The 16,197-nt window shown below is 58.4% G+C and overlaps 1 protein-coding gene across 1 annotated transcript; it reads right to left on the bottom strand.

Annotated features, from left to right (window-relative positions):
* Window positions 1-2,786: 2,786 nt before the first annotated feature.
* EFNB1 (ephrin B1) lies at window positions 2,787-15,820 on the bottom strand. The gene is made up of 5 exons (XM_026485817.4): window positions 14,876-15,820; window positions 6,066-6,343; window positions 5,190-5,282; window positions 4,855-4,983; window positions 2,787-4,685 (listed from the first exon to the last, which is right to left on the bottom strand). The coding sequence occupies exons 1-5, from the start codon at window positions 15,001-15,003 to the stop codon at window positions 4,273-4,275; spliced, it is 1,041 nt and encodes a 346-aa protein (XP_026341602.1). The 5' UTR covers window positions 15,004-15,820; the 3' UTR covers window positions 2,787-4,272.
* Between the last annotated feature and the right edge of the window lie 377 nt (window positions 15,821-16,197).

Here is a 16,197-nt window from a genome sequence, read left to right as displayed (position 1 = left end):
GGAAACAGAACCTATAATTACTGTCTCCCCCATGCCCTTAAATTGCTTTCAGTTTGGGATCCGTGACCCCTGTCCTGGGTGGAGGTTGGTCTCCCCCTCAGCAGCCTCCCAAAGAGGGAGCCAACCTAACAAGCACCAGCTGGGGCTCCAGCTCCCCCAGATCTAACGGCCAGCTGTACAGGAGACCCGCAGCAGATGGGCAAGGAGGGTCCCCAGGCCAGCTGGGGCTGACTCAGCTGGGGTGTCAGTGGGACTGTGACATGCCTGGGCAGGACAGGAGGCTGGGCAGGCAAGGCTGGATTTCTGAGAGTGACTGATGCCAGGTGGCCAAAGGGCCGCTTGCTCAGCCGGGGCAAACCTAGAATGGTCCTGGTGGGGCCCGGGACTCTCCTTGGGTTCCTCGGCCCACCCTCAGGTCCCTGCCTCGAGTGTGCCAGGCCATCCACATCCTCGGGGAGGCCTCTTGTGAGCATAAAATGGACCAGTGCAATAAATCACAAGAGGCCTGGTTTTCTGCACCACGAGTCCCATCCCTTCAAGGGAAACTGAGGCCTGGTTAGCACCTGCCCAGCTTGCCTCGTTGGTGATCTGGGCTCAGCCTGCAGAGGAAGCCAGGCAGCCCCACCCTCACCTGGAAAGCATCCTCTATCCCTGACTCACCAGAAGCTTGGGCCCAGCTGGGACAGGAAGGAGAGCTGAGGGTGTGGCTGGTCTGGGCCCTACCACAGGAGGCTCACACCTCCTGCGTCCACCTGGCTCAGCTTGGTCTCTCTCTGACCCACACAGCTGGGAAGGGAAGGTGAGGGAGGGCCCCTGTTCTTCAAGGTCCCGAAGGAAGCTTGGAAGCACACTTGCTCGGTCTCACCTAAGACAGGGGAAGGGGTGAGGGGGTGGGGAGAAGGAGAATCACTTTCAAGGAACTTCTATTTGCTCACAGTGTAGAAAAAGGCCTGGGCTCCAGTCCTAGCTCTCTGGATCACTTGACGTGTGTTCCTGGGCAAGTCCCTGCCCCTGATAGGGTCTCAGTTTCCTCATCTCATATATGAGGCAAATAATTCCCCACTGTCCACCCTCACAGGAAGGTTTATGAGCCTCGGTGACATAATGTGTGTAAGGTAAGTGTTTGAAACAAGTGGCAGGCGCTGTCCGGGTGAAGGACACTCTGCCACAAGGAGCTACGGAGCACCGCTGTGTGGCCAGCACAGCTCGGGCACCGAGCCCAAACCAGCGCCAGCCGCGGCACCCAGGCCAGGGCAAGTGGGAACAGCCAGTCACAAATCTGGGCTGCTGGAGAGATGGCCCCACACTTTCCCCTGCTCTCTCCCACAGATTTTACTTCACACCCCCACAGCTACTCCCAAGGGTCCCCCAGGAACTCGACCCCCCACTGGTAGGCTGAGGGCAGCTGATATCATGGGCTGGGTGGGGGACCACCCAAGGACACTGAGTTGCAGAAGTGCGTGAAGGGCTCACCCAACCGGGGTCAGGCTCCACGTCAGTTAGAAACATCAACCTGGCCTGAACCAGCCCTGGTTAAAGACCCCCCTGACCCAGGCTGGGGGCCCCACTCTGGGCAGGCAGTCAAGTAACAGAGGCCCCATCTGATCCAGGCACTTCCTTTGGTTAATGAGAAACCAAATAAACAGCCTCTGCCCCAGCTGGCTCCAGGAGCACCCCAGCCGGGCCCAGCCCTGCTCCAGCCCCGCTCCAGCGCAGCCTCTTCCCTTCACCCTACTGGTCCCGTGGCTCTCCTCCCCCTGCCTCTCCCTGCGCTTCCCACTTCCCTCATAGCCTTGCCTGCTCCTTGGCTGGTTCTCTGAAGCTTCTGCTCTGGATCACTAACTAACCCTCCCCTTCCTTCCTCCTTCTTCTTTCCTCTAGTGCCTTCTTACCCATTTCTGGCTACTGGGATCTCACTTGCCTCCTCTCCTGACATCTGCCTTGGCCATCTCTACAGGGAGCTCCCCACCCCCAGATGGCAGCAGGAAGGCCCCAGGCCCTTGCCAGTCTGCCTCTCTGTTGTGGGATTGAGGCCAGACCCTCTTCACGGCCCCCGCCACACTCCAGACCATCAGCCTGTGGGCGGGAGACTGGGTGCTCACAGCTGCATACGGCTGCCTAGCTCTAGGGCTTCACCTGCCAGCCAGAAGCCCCTAAGGATGCCGCGGTGAGGACTCTGGTGTGGACAAGACAAGAGAGGAAGATTCTCCTAGCTAAGAAGTGAACCGGGTGGCCTCAAGCAACCCCAGTACCCAGTAGGTCACAGCTGAGGTCCAGCTCTTGGAAAGTTATTTCTATCCACCTTTAGGTGTCTTGAGGCAGGGCAGGGCCGGGCCTGCCAGCAGGTCCCAGACATAGCTCCAGCCAGGTGGTGGCAGTGCTGGCGGACACACCTAGGTCCCCATGGGAACACCCCCTCTCCCATCAACTCTCTCTAGCAGAGCCTAATGACAGACTGGGCAGATGCTCAGAGCCTGTGCCACGGAGGTGACAGGATGGACAGGGGAGAAAGGGTCGCAGGCTCCAGCAAAACGAGATGGCAGAGGAACTTGGGTGGGGGGCAGAAAAGGACAGGCATAAGATACTTGAAACCTCTTGCTCCGCTAGGAATGCCACCCTCTTCCCATACCTGCCCGCATCTTCAGTAATTTGGGCATAGGATCTCTCTCTCTCTCTCTCTCTCTCTCTCTCTCTCTCTCTCTCACACACACACACACACACACACATGCACGCAACTCACATACTCACACCTCATTCCCCAACATCATGACACCATTTTACACCCATTTCTCCATGTGGTTAAATTTTTTTTTTTAGTTCTCATTTTTTTCTAAGAAAAAAGCAACAAGAAAATAATTCAGAGTTTATACAAAACATCTTTACATTATTTCTTCCAAAAAGACTAGTATTTACACAAATGGCAACAGAAACAAAAACAAAAAACCCTTCCGACTGCCACCTGGAAGGGGCTGGCTGTTTCACTCCCTCTCCCACCTGGCACTGGGGTGGGCAGCTGGCCAGGAGGCAGTGTGGAGGTGGATGGTGTAAGGCCCAGCTCCATCCATGGCCACTCTGGGAGTGCCTGCAAAGCGCACTCAAGTGGCAGTCTGTTAGCAGCCGTGCTGGCAAGGAGCCGGGGTCAAAGTGCACGGCGTGCTGGCCCAGCCCTGGGCAGCGTCTTCCTCTTTCCAGGCCCCGGCCCAAGATTGGAGGGGCCAGCAGAAGCTGGGTTGAGGGGGCACCCACCTGTGCTAGAGCCTAGAAAAGGAGCAGGCCGCCCGGCCTTATACCCGCTTAGGTCTCTGCCCTGGGCCTCTGTTTCCCCACCAGGCCAAAGGATGCCAAAGGTGAGGAGAGAACAGGGAGGGGAGGGGGAGGGGGAACTCCCAGCTCTGCAGGGCAAATAGCCACCTGGGCACCTCACCTTCCTCCACCCCCATGAGGTCATCTGCCTGCAGCAGCTCTCCTGTTCCCCAGGCAACAGCCAATTAAGACGTTAATTACCGTGAGAGTGAGGGAGGCAGGAGATGCCCAAGAATCCCACAAGGAAGAGATTTTTTTTTTTTGGTGGAAGGGTGGCAGCCACTACCCCATTGCCAAGATCAGCTTTGTAGAAGGAGGGTCAGGAGGGCAGGGTGAGACACTTTGCCCAACGGCACTCTTGTCTTCCCTCATGGGCAAGAATGGCTCTGGCCTGCCACCCCTCCCCCAAATACCAAGGAATTTATAAAAGAAATGCCATCCTTTGCTTCCTGGCTGGCCACATCCTGCCCCAGTTCCCTTAAACTGGGCTGGGCCAGGCTCAGAAAGCCTAAGGAGGGGCTGCCTTTTCCATTTTTCCATTTTTTCTTTAAAAAACAGATGAAAATGAGTTGACAGCTAAAAAATGAACACAAAAACATTAAAAACAGTGATGATAGCGGACAAACAGTCCTGGGAAGGGGGGAAAGGGGGTGGGGGAGGCAGGGCCAGGGGGGCATCTTCCTGCCTGCTGTCCATCAGCGTCCAACCCTGCCCTCCAAGAAGGGGCGCCCCTGCAGAGCCCAGAGGCCTGGCCAGAGGGGGAAGGCACAAGAGCATGGGGGCTGGGGGCACAAGCACCCCCCTCCGAAGCCCAGGGGGGCAGGACAAAAGGGGGATTATAAAAGCCAAGAAACTACAAAACTAAATACAAAGGTGGGCACAGCTGGTCAGGGGAGGGAGCGTGGGGGAGAAAGGAGAGGTGCAGTCCTGGCCGACTGTCCCTCGGGGGCCCGAGGCCGTGCTGGGCCCTCAGACCTTGTAGTAGATGTTCGCTGGGCTCTGGGGTGGCATCTCCTGGACGATGTAGACAGGGTGCCCGTAGTCCCCACTCACCTTCTCGTAGTGGGGGCAGTAGTTGTTCTCTGTAGTCCGTAAGGGGATGATGATGTCGCTGGGCTCGGTGCCCGCCGTGCCGCTGCCCGCCTTGGGACTGGCCAGGGTACTGAGTGAGAGGGCGGGCGCCCGCTGCTGTGTGTGCTTTCGGTGCCGCTTACGCAGCTTCAGTAGCAGAACTGTCAGGAAGATGATGATGAGCAGGAAGATGACGCAGCCGGCGCCGACGGCCGCGAACAGGGCCACCTTGGAGTTGAAGAAGCTGTCGGGGTCCCCACTGCCACCTCCACTCGCCCCTGGGCCACTTTTCTCTTCCTGGTTCACGGTCTCTAAGGAAAGAGGAGGGAGGGGAGACATGGTCGGCTGCGGGCCCCAGGGACACGCTGCCCGTTTCAGGCCGGGCCCCGTCCCGCCTCCCTTCAGAGACAGGGCCTGAAAAGGCAACTGCTGCCTTTCAGAAAATGGCTTCTGCCCTTCGGGAGACACCTATCCACTCACCATGCTTGCCGTCAGAGTCGCCCAGGGAGCCCCGGCCGCTGGGGGCCTGCGTGGCCATCTTGATGGTGTTGTCTGCCTCCTTGCTGGGCCGGCTGGTGGTCAGCTGCTCAGGCGTCACAGCATTGGGGTCTGGGGGTGGGGAGAGGACGGGTGAGAGGGGCCCCCCACTAGCACAGGTGCTTCACTCATCCAGCATGAGCCAACAGTGAACAGGTATGTCAGACCTCAGATACTCTGACCCTATTGCCCCTTCCCTACTCCCAAACACACCCATACCCAGCCAGGGACATCTGTTGCAAAGGCTCAACTGGGGAGCCCTCGCACCGGGCGCTCACCTTGCCCAACCTTCATGACGATCTTCATGGTGCGTGTACGGCACACACCTCCCTCCCGGTTTTCCAGTCCCTCCAGGCTCCCATTGGATGTAGCTGTAATAGGAGGCCAGAGAAGTCAGGGGGAGAGAAAGGTCTGCCCACATGACTGAGAAATCCTAGTGCTCTCTTAGCCCATAAGAACAGAACAGAACAGAACTGGGAGTTGGGGGGTGGCAAGCAGCTCCCACCTACCCGCGAACCTTTCCGCTTGTCTCCCTCATGCTGGGAACAGAGTAGCCGGCCCGGCCCAGCCCACGTCAGAAACTAGTGCTTCCCCCAAGGGTGCTGCTCCTTTAGCACGACCAGGCCTTAGCCCTTCTTTCTCAGTGGACACTAAGGTATCTTCTCTTTGGGCGATGTTGCTCAGAGGCAAAACAATCAGAACCGGAATCATGGGGGAGGCTCCTATACAGACTGGAAGGAATCCATTCAGGTGAACCAGGCTGGCGTCCCAGTACTATTCCTAACTTCCCGAGTGACATGGGGCAAGAAGCTCCTTCACCTCTTGGGGCCAGTGTCCCACGAAGAGAAAGGCCCAACAGCCAGCTGATCCCCAAGGGTTCTGCCAACTCTGCCATTCCCGAGATGAGACCTCAGGTAGCTAGAGGGCACCGTGAATCGGAGTCTCCTGCCCCCCAATTCCTAGAGCCAACGTGAGCTGGCAGCCACCCCCTTGGCCGATGTTAGGGCCAGAAGCCCAAGGCCAGGCTGGAAGGAGAGGATGCCAGTCTGCAGAGGGGACCGGACCAGGATAGGCCATGCGCTGTCTCACTGGACTACTTAGAAGCTCCTACTGCTACTGGATAAGAGAGGAGCCTGTGACGGGAAGGGACTCACAGGTAATGTAGTAATCATGGTGCTTCTTAAACTCCAGGCCCATGTAGTTGGGGCTGAACTCCTGGAACTTAATGGTGAAGCGGATCTCCTGCTCTGGCCGATTGCAGGTGACCAGCACGTTGGGGTCAAGCACAGTGCTGCAAGCAGCCGCCTGCTCGGGCCGCACCAGGTACAGCTTGTAGTACTCGTAGGGCCGCCCCGCTTCCGCTCGGGGGCAGATGATGTCCAGCTTGTCTCCAATCTTTGGATAGATCACCAGGCCCTTCCCACTCAGGAACCTGCCCAGAAGGGAAGACACAGTCAGCCTCGGGGTCAGGGGTCCCGGGCCATCCCCTGAATTGGGGGCACACATGAGGAGGACCAGGCTGAGCTGACTGGGCAGAGATGGCAAGGATAGGCATTCTGTCCTTCCTCCATCCTCAGGCTGGGGGTGAGGAGAGACAATAACACTACCAGCAGGGTGTGGAAGGGGTGGCCCATGGGCAAGGCTGCCAGGCTTTGACTGCTCGGCAGGGTGGGGCACTGCCTAGCTGGGGGAGCCCATTGTCCTAATGTGGCATTTCCGCAGGGGGCTGACGTGGCCAATGGTGTCAAGCTGGCAGCCCTGTTCTCCTTCCGCCCCCATCACACTCACACTCCTTCAGAGCCACTGCTACCATCTCTCCAGCACACACACGTGTGTGTGTGTGTGCACACATGCATACAAATACATGGTGTGTGTGAGTGCACATGCACACACACACACACACACACACACACAAGCCCACACATGCCTTAGCCACCACCCCTATGGCTCCCAGACTACAACTGGGGGAGCTCAACCTGTCTGGTACCCAAGCCCTCTCTCCCATCCGTGCTAATCTTGGGCATGATGGGGAGCTAGGAACAGGCATCGCCTGGAACCAAGGGGTAATGGGTACAGTGTCTGGCCAGGTGCGACTGCACACAGCTCTCCCCACTCCCCATACCCACAGCCCAGTGTCTTAGAGGGGGTACCCATCAAAGGCCCATAATGTGAGAAACCTGAGTCCTGAAACTTGACCAGTCTCAGTCCTAAAAAGAACAGAGGGAGGGGAGAAGGGCCCCAAACACGGACAACAGATCACGTAAGATAGGACCCCAGGAACCTCACACCTCTGTGTTCTAATCCCCCCACCTCCACATCTGCCTCTGTTCCAGATCCTGAGGGAGATGGACAAATGCCTTCCAAGCCAGGCTAATCTTCTAATCTTGAAGGCCTGGCACAGGGAAGAGCAGAGGGAGGGCAACTGCCCAAGCCCACCTATTCATATCACTCTCTCCTTACCTAAGCACACAGTGCAACAGTGCTGCTCTCTTGGCCATTTCTGAGCCTGGGCAGGCTGGAGCTGGGAGCAAAGCAATAGCGTGGAAGGAGAAAGCAGATAGACTTTGGAACCAGACAGACAGGGCCCTTCCTAGCTCTGTGACCTTGGATGAGCTGCCTGATCTCCCTGAGTTTCAGTTTCCTCACTTATAAACTGGCAGTGGTAAGAGCCCTACCCCCCGGGATTGTGGAGGGAGTGCAATGGTGCACGCAGAGTACATGGCACATAGTAAGCACTCAACATGTTTGACCCCTGCTTAGAAACAGTCTAGTCTGCCAAGAGGTAAGATACTAACAGCAAGTACCAATGAGGCCAGTCTTGGGTGACGGCGGCAGGGGGAGGCGAGAGGAAGAGAAGCGATGGCCCCATCCCGGAGGATTTTACTGTCTGCTGTGGGTCAGAAAAGTAAAAATGGTCCATGTTTTAGCAACAGACAGTACCAGGCTATCTGTAGGTTATGTGGGAGGATGGTGGTTCAAACTGCAAGGGCTGGAGGCAGTGAGAGCAAGGAGACAATTCATCTGACAGGAGATGGTTCCTCAGAACGAGCAGAATGAAAGTGCGTCCTGTGGGGGCGGGTAAGAAGTTAACACAGAGCAAGAGTGGACAGGAGTGGCTGGAACACAAACCCCAGGCCAGTGACTGGCCCCACAACTGGTAGAGAGAAGCAGAAGAAGAGGTGGGAAAGCTCAGCTCGGGCCGGACTGAGAGGCCTCAAGTGTCACAACAAGCAGTACGAGTTTCATCCCACTGGGGACAGACCTTCCAGCAAGGACAATGAAGGGTTGGAAGCAGTGCTTCAAGAGAACAGAGCTGACAGCAGGAGAACATGGCTCCACTTCCTGGGGGCCCGTTGCGCACTGGGGACCACAAGGTACGAGGGCCTACCGGGAGCTCAGGGCCTCACTCCAGGGAGGCAAATGCTACCCGAGGAGGTGAGTCTAGACCAAGTAGATGAAGAAAGGCAGCCCTCCCTCCATGTTAAATGAGGCTTCAACAAGCTGAGACCTGCCATCTTGCTGTACAAGAGGGTAAAAACCACAAGAAGGTCTTTCCCTTAGTACCTAGCCTGACTGCACTCCAGAGGGCCAGAAAGGAGGCAGGCATGGGATGAAGGCCCCTACAAACATCGGAGAGGGAACACCCTCACCCCACGCCCCTATAATTCCCAAGGCAGTTTTCACTTCCCCAGCCTCACACTGGGCCCACCCAGACAGCAGGATTAGATGACTCCTAACTTCTCAGAGCCAGAGGAACCTTTGAGACCCACTGAGTTCAGGCTCCTCATGTGAGGGAGGGAGTGATCACATGAACATCCCTATGGAAGAGAGATGCTCAAAGCCAACTGGAGGAGGCTACCCTCACCCAGGACGTTAACCCCTACAGGTCTAAGAAGACCTAAAGCCTTGGCTGAATCCTTGCATAGCTGCACTTCAACGAGACTCTCCATGGAGGTGATGGCAGGTACCCAGAGGGCATGCGAAGGGGTACAGGCTGGCTCACCTTTTGAACCACTTGGCCCTGGCTTCCTCACCGGGGAGGCTTAGCTGTTCTGAGCACATCTATGGCCGCTCAGGCTCTAGAGCTCCTGGACTGAAACACAGGGCTCCCAGCTACTGGGGGCTCTACCTTGAATCCAGAGACATCGAGGAAACAGATGTCTATATAGTGGATGGAGGAGAGAGAAGGAAAGAGGACTATTGCCCCTAACCCCCCTCAGACTCTCTTCAACCTCCGAAGACTTCATAAATATTCATCTGTTCATTTGCATAGCAGCTGGCAGAGGGAAACTCACCTTCCTCTAAAGTGCAGAAGGAAGAGGAGCCGGATGAGACCTGCCTTCCCTGACCCTCATCCCCCATAATGGTGCCTCCTCAGCATCTTCTCCAACATCAGGAGAACTGCTTCTTGGCCTATGAGAAGGCCAGGAAAGTGGCAAGGGGACACAAAGGGGCAGGTATGTAGCCAGTGAAAGCGAAGCCTGAAGCCAGGTACAACACTAGTCATACTATACGGGGGGGAGCCTGTAGGTCTCCCATCACAAATGTCAGGTTAGGAGTAGGGGCAAGAGAGGAGGAGGAAGAGATTGTCCCCAAGTTAAACTCTTTATGCCCCACTTTTCAAAAACTACTACTCCCCCATTATCAAGCCAAGCTTTCTTGCCTGGGGCCACCCCCAGACAAAGCCCTTTTCTGGAAAATAAGGGGATTGACAAGGCCCAGCAGGAAGCCTGAAGCAGGTCGCCATGGTAACCCCTGAGGCCTTCCCTCCTTAGCTTCTGATAGCCCCAGGACCCCAGTGAGCCACCCCAGGGAGTAAAGGGACTTGGGGGAGGCAGCCTGAGTGTTCCAGCTCCTTCTTATGGCCTACCTCTGCCCTTCCACCTTAGTCCAAGTCTGTCCCTCAGCCTTTCTACTGAGCAGAGAAGTGCTGCCATGACTGCTAGTAAGAATCCTGGGACAGGAGAATCCTGAAGGGTCTGGGGCAGTAGCCTGCTCAGAGGCCAACTGCCCTCCTGCTTCTTTCGTCCAGCTGAGCCCCTCTCCACCCAAACACATACAATCTGCAGTGGGGCCAGCTTGCAGCTATGGGGGTCATGCCCAGAAAGGTGCCCATGCTCCACCAGGCCCACACTTCCTTCCCTTTCACCCTTCCCACAGCCTCTAGGAACAGGTGGTCAGAGAGTGGATGAAGGGAGAGCCCGGTCCCAGGCCGTGCCGGTCCAGGTTTGGTAGAAGACTCTAGCCTTGATTTGGTGACCCCGGCAGCACTGCGCCTGCACCCACAGAGTGGCAGGACGAGTGGAGGACAGACCCCAAGCCAGAGCTCAAGTCTGCTCTCATCCCAGCAAGGGTGGGGAGCCCCCAAATTAAAGGCTCCTCTTTCATTCCCCCAGCTCCACCCAGCCCCCGAGGCGGCAGGAGCAGGCCTGGCGTGTCCCAGCAGTGCCCGCCCAGGCGTGGGTGGGCAGGAGCAGCAGCTGGGTCCTGGCGCACACGCAGCACTGTTGGAGGCAGGGAAGCCAGGAGAGACCCAGAAGAAGTCACCCTCCCCACCTACACTGACCTTTGCCCTCCTCTCTGCCCCACCAGGCTCATACTTGGGTCCACTGGGGGGCTTAAAACTCCTTTGCTCGTTGTCTGCTTTCTGTGGGATCCCTGAGAGGAAGTGAGATTCCTGGCCCAGAGAGTAACCAAAGGTGCTGTTCAGAGCTCAGGAGGGAGAGTGCCAGGCGGTGAATGGACTGCCTCTAGTTCAGGTCACCCAAGCAGGCTGCCCTCAGAGGCAGACCTAGCAAAAGCAAATGAGGAAGCCAGGGCACTGCTCATCCCACGTAGGCAGGGCCTGAGTCACAAGGACAGATGCACACACACCTGTGAGGTAAGAGGGGAACCCAGGGGCAGGGAGCCGGCACCTCTTTCCAAACCCCACCTTGAATTCCTCTCTCTCCTAGATTCCAAGGTAGCAGGATGGCATGGAAAGAATGGCACACAGCAAGCTCTACCCCTATGAGCTGAGTCTAGACAAGTCACTTCCCTCTTCCAGGCACAGGCCTTCTCATCTGGAAATGGGGGCAATTCCTACTCCCTAGGGCTGTTGGGAACCACCAATGAACTTACATATGAGGATGCTTTGTAAGAAGCAAGGTACTGCCCGACTGTTAAGTTAGCCTGCCAAACATAGTACCATCGAGAAGTAAGAAGCTAAAGGAGCTTCCGCTCCTGGCTGCTGGCACCCCCACCCCCAAATGCCCACTATGAAAACACACACAGGAGGGGCTGCTATGGTGCCCAGGTCCAGGAACCCAGAATGTGGCTGGTGAGCATCCCCCCACCTCAGCTCCCCTAATAATCACAGAGTGGACCCTCCCCCGAACCTGGTGTTCTCATGGCAACAAGCAGCCTCCTGGCAGCGCACCCCTTCCATAGTCTCAACCCCAGAAAACAGTAGTTTTCAGGGCCTGCTCATCCCCATCCACCTGAGCTGAGGAGGCAGTGGAGAACCTGAGGGGAAACAGGGAACCCTCCATTTAGCTCCCTGCCCAGCCTCACAGGCCCTTCTTGCCCTGGCCCGGCTGCCTGGGGTGGGGGTGGGGAGGGATGGGAACAGGAAACTTTAGGAGCTGCTGGGTTCCCATCACTCTGAAGCCCCCACCTGTGGCCAATCAGCCACAGAGTAGAAGAGGTCAGGTCCCTAGCCGCCCCGGAAAGGGGCCCCCTGAGCTGGCCTCCCCAGGACTGTGAGCTGGAACAGCTGTGAGGGGGCTGGGACCAACATTTTGGCTTGTAGCAGGCAAGCCTGGGTTGGGGTCTGCAGCTGCCCCCACCCATGCTGGATGGAGTCAAGGGTTCTGGACACCAAGCCGAACCCCCCACCCCCACCCCCTTATAGGGAAGGTGTAATGTGATCTCAGGCACATTCCCACTCCCTGGAGGTGGAGGAACCTGAGTGGGGGGCAGGAAAGGGTCAGAATGGGACTGAGAGACTGAACTGCAGCAGCTGGACTTGGCTGAGGACTCAAGTGTGAGGCCTGCCGGCTGCCCCAAGCTCTCCGGGGAAGAAGCTGGGGGAGGGGGCCGCTCTGGGACCTTCCATCACAAGCCCCCAACCCACCCAAGCACATGCATACATTCTGGTTTCTCCCAACCTGTAGTGGGACTAAACCTGCTTCCCCACCCCGTGCTCAGCAGGCAAATCTGACAAGAGGGGCAAAGGAGAGGCAGAAGCTCCAGCCACCCAGGGACTTCCACACTGAAACACCCCGGCACCACACCGATTTGGGAAAGAGCCTGGAAGTCTTAAGCTGGCCCTTCCTGCTCTCCTCTCCCAGTCAGGGCTAGGGCTGCAGGCACCCTGCAACCTGGAAACATACCCCCAGCCCCACCACTTCTTTATTTTGATTTTTTTCCCCCAAGAAGGAAGCAATTAAGCAAGGTTTATAGGCACTGGGAGATTTGAGTGGGGGGGGGGTGCCAGCTCCTGACAAGGCTGAGGAAAGAGACCAAAAGCAGGGTGGAAGAGGGGAGGGAAGAGAGAAAAGAAGCCTGTGAGGGAGAGCACGGGCATGTGCGAGAAACAAAAGGACTTGAGAAAAAGAGGCAGAGAGTGACTAAGAGTGAGAGGGAGTGTGAGAAAGAGGGAGAGCAGGCGAGCCTAGCTGGAGAGGGGAGGTGAGCGCTGCTCACAGAAGGTGTGAGAGGGTGAACCGACACAGACCTGAGAGGGAGAACTCGGGCAGGAGGCAAAGAGGGAGAGACAGACAGAGACTGTTTATTTGAAAGGCTGTGGCAGCCTGAGGTTGGGCGCGGTGGCAGGGGCAGCCCCCAGAGCTCTAGTGGAGCTGAGGGTAGTGCCTCCCTCCTGTCCTCCTGCCCACCCCCCATGCGCCAACACACACAGACCCTTGGGCGTGGATGGAACTGGGAGGGGGGAGTGTCCAGGGGCACCAGGATCAGTCCCCCACCATTCTCAGGATCTGCTCAATTATAGGACAGAATTTGTGCGGCTCCTACTGAGTCCTACTGAGCCGCCCCCCCTCCCCTCCCCGGCCGTGTCCGGATGCCTGCCGTCAGCCTGAAGTGGATACTGGTCCAGTAAACCTGTAAACTGTAAAAACCTGTAAACTGGTCCAGAGCACTAAAGGCTCAAAACACAAAAAGGGAGAAGCTCAGAGAGATCTTGTTTCTCCCAGCCCCCCCCCCCAACTCTGCAGGAGGGCTCCTTTCCAGCTGCGGAGCTGCCTGCTATCTCTGGTTAGAGACCCGAGAGAGCAATTAGGTCACTCCCATGAGCCCCTATAATGGGCTACCCCAGGCAGATTTCAGCTATCCTGGCTCAAGAGAGAGCACTTCCAGCCTCCACCTCCCCTGTAAGTGGGGGGGGGGAGGGGGGACAGACTGGGCTCTTCACAACCTTTCCCCTTGAGCTAAGCAGCTCAGGGCCCCCAGACTATCCTGACTCCCCGCTGTTTGGAGAGCCCTGCACCCAGTTTGGCTTCTGGGTGGGGGAGAAATTCTCGAAAATCCCTTTCCTTGTACCTTGTTCTCTTTCCGGAACCCTCTACACTGACCTTGTTTTAGCCATCCCACAAACCAGTAAATAGGACCCTACCGCAACCAAGGAGAATAGGAAACTAGAGAAGCTACCTTCTCCCCACTCCAGGGCTGAGAGATGCACTGTGTCTGAAACCTAAGAGGCCAAGGCAGGCAGGAGCCCGGGAAGTTAGCCCGGGAGACCAGGAGAGTGGACAGAAAGAGCTTCCAGATACAAAAATCAGAGAGCACAGAGGGCAGGCCAAAGCCCCCCAGTTTCCCACTAAGTAGGGGTATCCACACATTGCCAGGACCTCCACAAAACAGGAAGAGCAATCTTGACCCTGGATTCCAACCCCAGTCCCGAATGCCAAAAGAGTAAAAGGTCCAGAGGTCACTGCACAGCCCCAGCGACTCTTCACTAACAGCCCAGAAACCACTGAGCCACCGCCCTAAAAGGTGTGTGTGTTGTTTGGGGGGTGGCGGGTGGATTGTGAAGGGTAAGGAGGAGGAAGAAAAGAAAGGATCTCCTCCACATAGCTACATCCCCAGCCCCTTGGGAAAAGCTAAGCATAGCCCCCCAATCTGAGGGACATAGGGTGGGGAGCGACCGGGACCCGCCTGGGCAGGAATCCTTCTACCCCCACCCACCTCCCTCGCCAGCTCCGGATGCCACTCTCTGCCTGGGCTGGCCCTCGAAGCTCTGCCGCCGGCTCCACTGGACCCCCGACGGGCGCTGGATCGAACCCCCCTCCCCAACAAATCCCTCTCCCACTCCGCCCCTCTCCACCGGCCGCCTTTGTGAGCCTGGGAGCGGCGCCCGCCCTTCCACGGCCCCGGCAGGGAGAAAAGAGGGGCTAGAAGAGACGGCAAAGCGAAAAGCTAGGGAGGCAAAGAGGGAAGAAAGAGAAATGGAAATGGGAGAAGCCGGAATGGGGATACAGGCGCTGCCACCCGCCCCAAGCGCGGAGTCCCGAGCCGTGGTCCCTTCACAGCTAAACAAACGAGAAACCGGTGTTCCGGCCTCGTCCCCCACCCAGGTCAAGCTCGCCCCTCGAGTGGCTCTCGGAGAAAACCGCCACGTTCCCAGGGGCCCCATAGAGGAATGCGTTCTCTCCCCCACCCAGCTCTCGGGTGCGCCCTCGAGCGCCCGGACTCCCAGCTCCGCCAGGCGCGACCATCCGACTTGATCCGGGACGTGCGGAGGAGAGGGCGGGGAAGCCAAGGGGTCACAACCCAGCCGAGTGCCCCCCACCCCACCCCGCCGCACCCTGCCCCACCCGCCCGCAGGAAAACACACTTGAAAACGCCGGAGACAAAATGGGGCGCCGCTCCTCCTCGAAACACCTCCCCACACGCACTCGGGGGCGCGTGGCCTCACCCTGCAGAAGTGCCTCCCACCCCCAGGGACCAGAGCCAATAAGTTACTCACTTGGGGTTGAGGGAGCTCCAGGACACGGGCTCCAGGTTCTTGGCCAGCGGCGTGGCAAGCCGGCACAGTGCCAACACGACCATCGCCACAAGCCACTTGCCGAGCCAACGCTGCCCAGGCCGGGCCATCTTCCCAGGAGCAGGCTGCACTTGGGATCCCCTGGCGCCTCCTCAGCAAACTGGCCTCGCCTTCCCGTACTGCGCTGCGCTCTGAACCGCTCAGGCGCCCATCCTCCGCAGTCGCCGGCCTTGAAGTGCTCCCCTCCCGCCGGCTTCGATGTCGCTCTTCGCCCGGCGGGCCAGGAGGACTCACTGGGCAGCCGTCCCCAACCCGGGCATGGGCTGCGGCTTCCGAGGGCTCGCTCCCCTGGTCTCTCCGCCGCACGAGGCGCGACGGGGGCTCTGCGCCCCCGGGTGATCCGGCCCGATTCCGCTTGGCTCCCCGAGACCGTTCGGGACTGCGCGCCCTCTCCCTGACTGGGTCTCCCCACTGAGGACTCGGTGGCCGCCCCGACGCCTCGACCGTCCCGGAATCGACGCCCCTCGGAAGAAGTGGGAGTCTCCTCACAATGCGAGCTCAGTCCGGGGGCTCCCGGCTGGGTCGCCCTGGCACGGTCTCCGTTCCTCCAGGCCACACTGGGACTCTGGGCTGCGCGCCCCCCCCCTCCCCGACAGCTTCTACTTCAGCGGGGGCCCCGTTCAGTGTACTCAGAAGAGCGGGAAGACGCAGCCGAGCGAACTAGTCCCATCAGTTTGCGCTTCTGAAGCCTCGGCCGGGTAGCCCCGCGGCCCTGTCGCCGAGTCCTAGCTCCCCGGCGATTGCGCCCGAAGGTCTGCGGCCAGTGTGAGCCTCACACACCTCCCACTGCTGTCCAGCGCGCATAGACTCCCTCCGCTGCCGCTGAGCTGTCTACTCCCCTGCTCAGGCGAACGCAAGGCCAACCCTACTCCTCTTAGCCAATAGTAAGCTCCGTCTCGGGGTCCTTGTCCCATGCCACGCCCCAGAACAGGAAGGGGGCGGGGCTTCTGGGAGCTCTTAAGGACGCCGTGCTCGCGATGGCACCAATCTGAAAGTGCGGCTCGTGCGGTTAGGGGTGGGTAGGGTTTAGTCGCGTTCCCAGAGCGCTCAGCCCGTGGGAAGTTGGCGTTCCTCTAGGGCTGTCGGCCTGCTCTCCTCCCGCGCGCCTAGTCAACACTCTGGCCCACTGACCTGGGCCAGACAGGCCCTGTCACAAAATATCCCGGGAAAGTACTTCCATTGTCTTTACACGGGAGCCCTGAAGTCCTGCACAGGAGCCCTGAAGTCCTGCCTGTGCCCACCTC

This window comes from Ursus arctos, chromosome X, assembly GCF_023065955.2.
Source record: "Ursus arctos isolate Adak ecotype North America chromosome X, UrsArc2.0, whole genome shotgun sequence".
NCBI lineage: Eukaryota > Metazoa > Chordata > Mammalia > Carnivora > Ursidae > Ursus > Ursus arctos.
Note: the sequence above shows the minus strand (reverse complement) of the source record. Positions and strands in the feature narration are given on the sequence as shown.

What these genes read in the sequence shown, in the direction of transcription:
- EFNB1 (XM_026485817.4), bottom strand. Translation starts at nt 15,003, where the DNA reads ATGGCCCGGCCTGGGCAGCGTTGGCTCGGCAAGTGGCTTGTGGCGATG. An exon ending in CCATGATTACTACATTACCT is followed by an intron (nt 5,283 to 6,065) that starts GTGAGTCCCTTC and finishes CTCCTATTACAG; the next exon opens with CTACATCCAATGGGAGCCTG. An exon ending in CGACTCTGACGGCAAGCATG is followed by an intron (nt 4,686 to 4,854) that starts GTGAGTGGATAG and finishes CTCTTTCCTTAG; the next exon opens with AGACCGTGAACCAGGAAGAG.